Genomic DNA, 10,142 nt, shown 5'->3' with positions numbered 1-10,142 from the left:
TTTTACTTTGATTTTAACTAATTAGATTCCGTAATAGGTTCACTTATATAATATCTTGAATGAATGAGAACAAAAGGTTATCACATGATCACTCGAAAAAAAAATAGGTGTTTTGGTTCAAGTATATTCTAAGACTAGTCATTTCTATTCTATTTTGCTTTAGAAGTTCTATTTTGTATCTTTCCAAAAATCTGAGTAAAGTTAATGGTATGGGTTGCAGGTGTTCAGAAAGGGGAATCCATCTAGCTCACATCGATAGTGTTGCTCAGACGACTTGTTATTAGATTGTTTGTACTATTTTTTTTGTTGCAGAGACTAATATTGAGATCATATTTGTTGGACTCAAGTGAGACTTCTCACTTTACTATATAGGACACTAACTGTCATGCTATGCTTTTTTGTCTTTGTGACTTGCATGAAAGACTATGGGTGGACCATAGCATTTGTATGAAAGACTATGAGCAGAGCATAATAATTGTATGAAAGACTGTAGGTGGACCATATCAATTTTATGAAAGACTATGGGGGACCATATCAAGAAAGACTGCAGGGGGCTGTAACAACGGAAGTTATTGTAGGACTATGTTTAGCTCATTTCGTCTTCACTGCGTCTCCTTCCCCCCATTTCGTCTTCACTGAGTCTCCCACCATGTACAACCTCTTCTTGAAACCATCGGGTCGAACTCTAACAATGGTGGCGGCACATGACGAAATAAGATATTATCGGTGGTGGTGATGCTCAATCTAAAACCCCTAAAGTGAAATCTTTCATGAAACCCCCAAAGTTATCGATATGAAACCACATCTCTCTCTCTCTCTCTCTCTCTCTCTCTCTCTCTCTCTTTGTATCGCATCAGCAAACACACACAAGGTGTGTTTGTGTTTCTCTGATCAGAAAGAAAAACGAGGAAACAAATGTTGATGACGGCTCAAGGGTTTTAAGAGAAAATTAGGTGAAATCAGAGGGAGAGACACCGGTGTGTATATTTCTCGTTTTCAAAAGGATCCACCACCATACTTGACTTTTGGAACTCTTTTGAGATATCTGAAACAATTTTCGGTTTCTAGAATCATTTAGGTTACAGGTTTCAGATTTTTAATTTTTAATTTTCAATTTCTAGAGAAAAGCATACCGGGAGAGGAAGATAAGGGGTAGGTGTGCACATTTCCTGTGGTGGTGTCGGTGGTTAAGTGTTCAACAAAAAGAGAATATATATATATATATATATATATATATATATATATATATATATATATATATATATATATATATATATATATATATTAGGTTTAAAGTTGGATGGACCCAAAATTTTAATTGAAACATTTTTTAATAGTTAAAAATAATCTGAAATGTTAAATATAAATGAAAAATAAAAGTGAAAAGGGCATTGTAGTCATTTCATGTCACTCAAGGGATTAAACGTGCAAGTTTAAAATAAATAGGGATGAAACATGCAATTTTTAACCAAACGAGGGACGGTCCGAGTTAATTTTTGAAAATAGAGATTGAACGTGCTTTTGGCACTTGGACGATGAACGATTCGTGTAATTTACTTGATTTTTTTCTAAATTTTTATTTGAATCTACAATGGATTATTATTTTTTTGTTATAAATAATGTGCTTCCAAAAAAGATTTTTAATTCTTTAAAACATTTTAATATAATAAAAAAAATTTAAGTTTTATTTATTTAATAAAAAATTGATTTTAGTTGAATTGTTAAACGATGAAAGTTTGAATTTAGTTGGATTGTATAGTGAAAAAGAAAAAAAAATTAATAGATAATAAAAAATAATTTTTGAATATAATCAGGTTGTGTTTAATTATGAATCTTATGAATCAATTTATTTTTAAAGCTTGAATCAAAAATAGGAAATTTTTGGAATTAGTTTCCAATTCTTTATAATTCAAAAGATTCCATGAACTAAATACACCTAACAATGTTACCCCAAATTAACAACTTTCTTGCAAGTAGATCTACATCATTTTCAAATCCACCCCCCAAGTTTGACTAATTTGTCAATTTTGGCCATTCCTCGTATATTCTTTATTTTTAAGCCTAAATTGGCTATTTTCTTTTAGGGTAAATGGCACAAAAAACACTCTTTTTATACAGAAATTCGATTTTGACATCGTGTTTTTTTTTTGTCAATTTTGACATTGTGTTTTCCAATTTGTTACAATTTTGACCACTTGACCGGTTAATTAGGTTGCATGCTGGCGTGGCATGATGATGTGTCAGTTTTGATGACGTGACATGCTGACGTGTCAAAATTGAATTTTTTTTCTCACAAAAAACACTAAGTTTTCATTTTTTTTTTTTTCGATTTTGACACTAAATTTAATTTTTTCTTTCAACTTTGACACTATGTTTTTTTGTTCCAAATCGAACATCATTTTTTCCAATTTTTTTCAATGTTGACAATTTTTTATTTGAAACCGTATAAATATTTTTTTAATACATTTAAACCGTATAAATATGTTTTTTTTTTCATTTAAAAACCATAGTTTTGTATAAATACATTTTTTTTACACTCAACCCATATTTTTATGTATAAATATGTACTAGTTATATAAAAATTGTATTTTATATTAAATATGCAACTTTAAAATGTGGTTTTTAAATGGAAAAAATATGTTTATGCGGTTTAAAATGTAATAAAAAAAATATATTTATACGGTTTTAAATGGAAAATAGACAAAATTGAACAAAATGTGATAAATGACGTTCGATTGGAACAAAAAAATATAGTGTCAGAATTGAAATAAAAAATTAAACTTAGTGTCAAAATCGAAAAAAATGGAAACTTAGTGTTTTTTGTGGAAAGAAAATCAATTTTGAGACGTCAGCATGTAACCTGGTTAACCGGTCAAATGGTCAGAATTGTAACAAATTGGAAAACACAGTGTCAAAATTGACACAAAAAAAACACGGTGTCAAAATTGAATTTATGTGTAAAAGAAGTGTTTTTTATGTCATTTACCCTTTCTTTTATTATTTAATCTAAACCTTTTATTAACTCCTTTACTTATTTTATTATTATTATTTAATTAATGATTTTATATTATTTTTCCAAAAAAAATAATTTAATTTCGCTAAAATGAGCAAAAATTAGTTACACTTGCTTAGTTTGTTACAATTTGTATTAGCTAAAGTTACATAGTGTTCCTCGGAGAATATTGAAGTTCTAGACTTCTAGCTACCGAATGATACAACTAAAGATGCCTAAGTCTAAGTGTCTAACCAACTTATGTTGATCCAAATGATGGTGACATTATGTTTGTGACCGGCTTATGATTCCAAACTTACAACCTTAGCAGTAAACGACATGACATCCCATGCAATATATTTGGTTACCAAAGAATATTTCATGATGAGTCTAGTCACATAATTATATATTTCTTAGCACTATATATTAATATTACTATGGTTTGATTCCGTAACGATTCATAAATGGTATGTTGAAATTGAAAACATTCATGCAATGTGTAATTGTGTCTTATATTCCATTGGTTCATAAATAAAATTTTTATTTTTTCCGTATATAATATTTATAGTCGGGTTGACCTGCGAACCCAACTCAACCCACGAAATAAACAGGTTTGTGGGTTGACGGGTCGGAAATCTCAACCCAAACCCATTTATTTTCGTGTTGGGTCGAGAATTGTCCTAATTACAGATAAAAAAAATAAAATATGTTGCCTAAATCGATAAATGAACAAAGTATGTTGCTATTTCCTGCAACTTGCTCTTGGCAATTTCATTAGAAACTACAATTTTAAGGAACACCCATTTAAAATTTCAATACACACTTCATATTCAGTGGCTATAAACTACAATATAGCAAAGGAGTAAAAACACATGCGATTCAAAACCACTTACAAAAATCACAAATACAACAATGAGATGAGTAATAAAAACACGTTGCTTCTGAACAGAATATGCAACCCTAGTCAAAACAGAAATGTTGGGGCTAATTGGATCGGTTGACCTTCAGATATGGTAACGCCCCTATCACATTGTTGTAGTCACATCGGTCAACTTGTAGCTGCATCACACGAATTAGTGGTGTTAGAAATACATCACATATTGCATATTTGTATGTTAGAAGTTATCAAAGGAAGTATCTCACAACTATTGATCTAATGTCTTAAATACCCTTCAAAGAATGACAAAAGTGGTACTTCTGTGTACCCAAATCAACACCAACGATTCTTTACATGAAAATAATAAGTGTTGTTTGCATTAAGTCCAAAAGAAACAACACCTATGTCTACATTTGATAAGTTTAAACACTAACCACTTTAGAGAGGCGAGTTCTCCTTTTAGCATTCTTCTTTCTAAGCAAATGTTGTTTTCCAGCTCTCCTCCTCACTATCTTACCAGTGCCTGTTACCCTGAATCTCTTTGCTGATGCCTGCAAATGCAAAATTCAAGATAACAGATCAAATAAACATGATTTGAAGATAGAAGTTGCACTCGATATGTAAATTCTTGAATCCCCAAAAAGGTTATCGACATTAGAATCTCTAGATTGAATGATTACTTGATAAGAATCCAAGAAATTATGACCTCAATTAAACAAAAACCCCACATACGTAGGTGCTTGAAGCTTCAGTAAAATTAAAATTAAATACACCAAGTGCTAATTGCAGAGAGTTATTGCGTAAAAACATCAAAAACTACTACGAATGAGCAAACGAAGAAAGTAAGGTAAAAGGAGAGGGAATTACCTTGTGGGTTTTCATCTTATATCCCTTCGCAGCCACAATTGTGAGAGACTGGGGTTTTCGGTTGGGGGAAGAGATAGTGATGGGAAGAAGTGGGGAGAAAACAGAGATGTTGTGTGACGATGAGAGGTTCAATGGCGTCGATTTCTTCGCGAATTGTGAAAGGCAAACGGAGCTAGTACAAGAAGGGGTTTTTCGAAGGGGTTTCACAGGAGTTGAGAGCGAAGTGCAATTAAAAAACGTTGAGGACGCCATTGTTGTCATCCTGGTGGAGCTCTGTGTTTGTGCCTTGTGTGGATAAAGGGATTGGGGGCTTCGATCTTTTGTGCTATATGTGTAAACTAGCTTTATCCATAGTTACGAAAACGAGTGCGAGCTAGCAAGGTTATCTTGGCTTGGAGTAAAGTTGGGTGTGTATCCAAACACTAGCACATATGAGTTAATAGTAAATAGAGAAAATAAAAATATTCAAAGGGATAATTAATATATTTTTTTATTTTATATATTTGGTCATTAGGTTTTTTTTTTGTTTTATATACATCCATTTAATTTGTTTAAATTATACACATTCAATTCTTATGATCGACTATTCCAAATAAGTCGGAAAAGATAACTTAATAGGATAATATATTTCTCACTTTGTATATATTTAGTTCTTAATATTTTTTTTGTTGTAAAATAAGTCATTGTTGTTTTTATAAACATTAAGTACTTATGACCAGTTTTTTTAATTTTTTTTTCATGACATCCTACGTGGGACAATTATTAATAAAATGTCCAGGATTGTTGATGCTTATGACCATTGCGACATCGGCTGCTTGGTTGCTTACGTCTTGTGGTTTGGCTTAGGTCTTGTGTTATGAATATTGTAACTTATTCATATGATCTCGAATTTTAACGATATTTATATTCAGACGTTCGTAATTGAGTCTACTACAATTTTTATTTACATTACTCTCGTGAAAAAGTAATAAATTTTTACTTATGATTTTATTTAAAAAAAAAAAAAAAAACGTTCATACATACATTCATAAAGAACGCATGGATATTAAGATCGTAAGTAAAAACATATTACTTTTTAACGGGAGCAATTTAAATGAATATTGTAGTAGACTTAAATACGAACGTGTTGATATAAAGATCGTTAAAATTCGAGATCGTATGAAGAAGTTACGATGTTGAACACAAGACCAAAGCAACTAAGCAACCGATGCCACAATGACCATAAATATCAACAGTCTGAACACCTTATTAATGATTGTCACACGGTAGGATGTTGTGAGAAAAACCTAAAGAAACTAATCATAAGTATTGAATTTTTACAAAAACAACAAATGACTCATTTATATATATATATATATATATATATATATATATATATATATATATATATATATATATATATATATATATATATATATATTAAGGACTAAATGTGCAAAAAAATATTAAGAACTAAATATGTACAAAATGAGAAATATATCACCCTGTTGAGTCATATTTTTTTCGGCTTATCTGGAGTAGTCGGTGATAAAGACTAAATGTATAAAGTTTAAACAAACTAAAAAGATAAATATGAACGAAAAAACCAATGACCAAATATGTACGAATCAAAAGTATATTACTCTTATAATTCGTTATCTCAAATTTGAATTACACTACCATCTCTATAATTCACGACACAGATATTTATTATTTTTGTCGCATCATCTATTACTTTTTATTTAACAAAATACATTTAGTGAATACATTCTTTAATGATTAATATCTTTAAAAGCTTTTTTCTCAATATAATTTATTTATCCGTTATCTATAATAAATGTTTTATGAAGCCTTTTATATAATTTATAATTTATTATCACTATATATTTGTCTCTAAACTATATATAAAACAATAAAGTACTATGTAATAGAAATATTTTATAATATTTTATATTTTAACAATTTTGACAACTACTTCTACATTTATAACTTTCTTTTATAAAGTATATTTATTTCTATTTTTTTATTAACCAGTTAATTAACTAATTAAAAAAATATAATATCTAAATATTATTTGAGTATAAAATATAATGTTAACTAATATAAGAATTAATGTGACAAACACATGAAGAAAAAATAAAATGTTAGTCGACATTAAGAATTAATGATATAAAAAAAATCAAAGGCATTTTCAAATAGAAAGCTTTTGAAAAAGCTGAACACTATTAGGGGGTGTTTGGCTTAGCTTTTTGGAGGCCAAAGATCTTTTTGGAAAAGTTATAAAAAGTTAGGTTTTCCTGACTTTTCCAAAAAATTAATTTTCCTTCTTTGCAAAATCCAAAAGTAGCTTTTAAAAGTCTTTTGCCAAATATCTTTTGTCTATGAACTTTTTCTAAAAAAACTTTTGGCCATTCAAAAGCTAAGTCAAACAACCCCTTAGTCTACTAGATAATCTAATAAGCCGAAGTTCTAATTTATTTAAATATAACTATAGATTTAAAATATTAATAAATAAATACTTTAAATTAAAGAATAGTTTTTTAACGGCATAACTTTTATTAAATCCATACTAGCAAGCAAGAAGTTAGATCAAAATAGACAAGTACAATATAAGAAATTAATAAATAGCAATAATAAGACTATGAAGCTAACTAACCTAATTAATGAATTAGTGGAATTCATATGTATAAAAGTACACCAATTAAAAAAAATGCCTTAAAAATATTAAAAGTCTTCGCCTTTATCGAACGTAAGTAAGTTGTGGAATCTCCAAATATGTTACCACATCACCTAAAAAATGCCTTAAAAAAACTCTTTAGCCTTCTTTCGAAGCCATAGTCCATGCAAACAGAAGAATCAATATAACATCCCAAAAATCAAGATAAAATTTTTCATTTTCGAAACCAATCCAAAACCATAAATGTTTACAAAACATAGTTTCCAAAAGTCATAAACATGAATCAAAGTATCCCAAAATCATAATCTCATAAAAATCTAGGATGATGTGAACGATCAAGCCTTCGCCTTGCCCCTATCCTGTCCTCTGAAGTACATGAAACCATAAATTCAAATTGTAAGTCAAAGCTTAGTAAGTTCCCCTAAAGTACCACACACAACCAAACAGATAACAACATGCATACATGAGCCTTCAGCATGACCGAACCGCCTCGTATAGCCTACAACCTATCTGGATCGCTCTTCGGGCCTTCGGCCTGACTGGACCGCCTCGTAGAGCTTACGGCCTATCTGAACCGTCACGGGTATCTTGGCCTTCAGCACAAAGTAGGACCGCATCAACCCAACAAACCATAACATGTCGACATATACAATAATAATCAATAACTAGCAAGTACAGATAATCATACAGATCTACCAATCTAACACATAACCAGTGAACACATGTAATCATACAAATCTACCAGTCAATCATATAACCAACTTAACATCATCCGATATACCAGGATACATAATCCAGTGGGCCGGTATTAGTGCATTCGACCCACAAGTACAGTGAGGAAAACTCACCTCACAGTCTGAAAAATAGCTGAACAGATCACTACCCCAAATGTTGTCTCTACCGGTCACCTATACAATAAACAATGACCTAATCTCAATTTACTATTCAAAATACCCCTAAGTCAAACTTGGTCAAAGGTCAAAGTCTAAAAATTAAAAGTCAACACAGACTAAGTACGCCCTGCGTACTCAGTCACTACGCATAGTGTAACGACCAAAAAATCCAAGGTAAAAATTTTCATTTTTCATTATAGTCAAAACACAAATATCTTTTAAATCCAAGCATTCCAAAAACATTTCTAATTAAAAACATTTATCACAGTTCATCCCAAAATCACATATTGAGGAAACACGGGTGTGTGTGCGCTGCGATCAAGTCGGGTCATTCCTTTCCAAACCAATGATACCCGAAACCATAAACAAAACTGTAAGCATGAAGCTTAGTGAGTTCCCCACAACATACCCCGCATAATCCACATAACCAAATAATACATATCAATCACATAAACCATGCATATAATCATATAAGGAAGCCGTGGAAACCCTCCAAGGTCTTACTTCGGGTGTCATGGGAACCCCCACATGGTCTTAACTAACCAGAAGAAATGTCATACAAGTCATACATACAAACATATAAGGATGTCATGGAAACCCTCCAAGGTCTTACATTTGGTGCCATGGGAACCCCCACATGGTTTTAGCCCACTGCCATGGGAACCTCCACATGGTCTCCACATAAATACATAATGTATCGACAACACATCCGCAATAATCATCAAAACTAGATAAACGGGCCGACCTTGGTGCCTTCGACCCATTGGTATGGTGAGGAGACTCACCTTGAATGGCTAAAGCTCCCCGAATGAAATCCTTAGTTGCTGCCCCACCGGCTTCCCAAGCTATCATTACCAATCAATATACCTAATTAGTAATTGGGTTCCCTGCTATAATCCTTAATCCATACATTGGGTAAAATGGCCATTCTACCCCCGGCCCACTATGATCCAACACTAAGGCCCAATCCTAAAAGCCTAACGCTATAATGTCCATAAATCCATTAATGGCCTAATTTTCCAAATTAGGCCCCAACCCCTTACGAGCTCATAATCTCCTTTATTACAATTTGGTTCACTCCAAGCACCCCTTTGGGACCAACTTGTCCAAAGTCAAAAGTCAAAGTCAACGCTCCGAGTTGACCTAACTCGTCGAGTTCCCCTTAAGGACAGAATCGTGATGTCTCGACCCAACTCGTCGAGTTTCCCTACTACTCAACGAGTTGCCCCCTTTTTCATCAAAATCGATATAATCCCATACCAACTCGTCGAGCTCACCCATGAACTCATCGAGTACTTCAGTCTGCCAATCCCACTTAACGTATTAAGTCATTTCTCTTTAATCCAAGGACTCCAAACCTCAGATCTCTTCCAAAATGATGTCCATAAGGGTAAAGTTTCCAACTTTACCCTCAAGAACCATCCATTAAGCTTCAAACTCAAACCCTAGGTTCCTTAAAGAAGGTCTTGACCCATTAAGCCCTTAAATTCCCACTACAACGTTCCAAAACACAGATCTGGTGTCCCAAAGTGGGCAAATCACGCAAAGTTTCCGACTTTACACTCATGCATGTTAGAAACACCCTCTAGGGCTCGTTTATGGATTCATAATGGACATATTGCATGAATGGGACCTAGAGGCCAATAAAGTTTGCAACTTTAAGCCTCAAGAGGTCATGTAGGGATCAGATCTACTTTATTAACCCCTGAAGACCTCTTCTCTTTGGACAACTCAACCAAAGTCCCAAAAATCAAGCTAAAACTTCAAGAAAGGAGATCTAGTTAACTACAAGTCAAGGTGACGACTTTATACCTCAAAGATGCAACCATTGATGAAGAGTTTCTGGATCTAGTAGCT

At 32.3% G+C, this 10,142-nt stretch overlaps 1 protein-coding gene across 1 annotated transcript; it reads right to left on the bottom strand.

Annotated features, from left to right (window-relative positions):
- Positions 1-3,718: 3,718 nt before the first annotated feature.
- On the bottom strand, positions 3,719-5,145 carry PRPL35 (Ribosomal protein L35). Its single transcript, XM_079001611.1, has 3 exons — positions 4,737-5,145; positions 4,304-4,420; positions 3,719-4,051 (listed from the first exon to the last, which is right to left on the bottom strand). The coding sequence occupies exons 1-3, from the start codon at positions 4,995-4,997 to the stop codon at positions 3,977-3,979; spliced, it is 453 nt and encodes a 150-aa protein (XP_078857737.1). The 5' UTR covers positions 4,998-5,145; the 3' UTR covers positions 3,719-3,976.
- Between the last annotated feature and the right edge of the window lie 4,997 nt (positions 5,146-10,142).

This window comes from Lactuca serriola, chromosome 5 (genome assembly GCF_051521515.1).
Source record: "Lactuca serriola cultivar US96UC23 chromosome 5, Lser_US96UC23_V15, whole genome shotgun sequence".
In the NCBI taxonomy this organism is placed as follows: domain Eukaryota; kingdom Viridiplantae; phylum Streptophyta; class Magnoliopsida; order Asterales; family Asteraceae; genus Lactuca; species Lactuca serriola.
This window is presented reverse-complemented; position numbering and strand designations above follow the sequence as displayed.

Excerpts from the sequence above, each read along its gene's own strand:
- PRPL35 (XM_079001611.1), bottom strand. The coding sequence starts at position 4,997 with ATGACAACAATGGCGTCCTCAACGTTTTTTAATTGCACTTCGCTCTCA. Across the intron at positions 4,421-4,736 it reads ATAAGATGAAAACCCACAAG|GCATCAGCAAAGAGATTCAG; the intron begins GTAATTCCCTCT and ends TTGCATTTGCAG. Across the intron at positions 4,052-4,303 it reads GAACTCGCCTCTCTAAAGTG|CTACAAGTTGACCGATGTGA; the intron begins GTTAGTGTTTAA and ends CGTGTGATGCAG.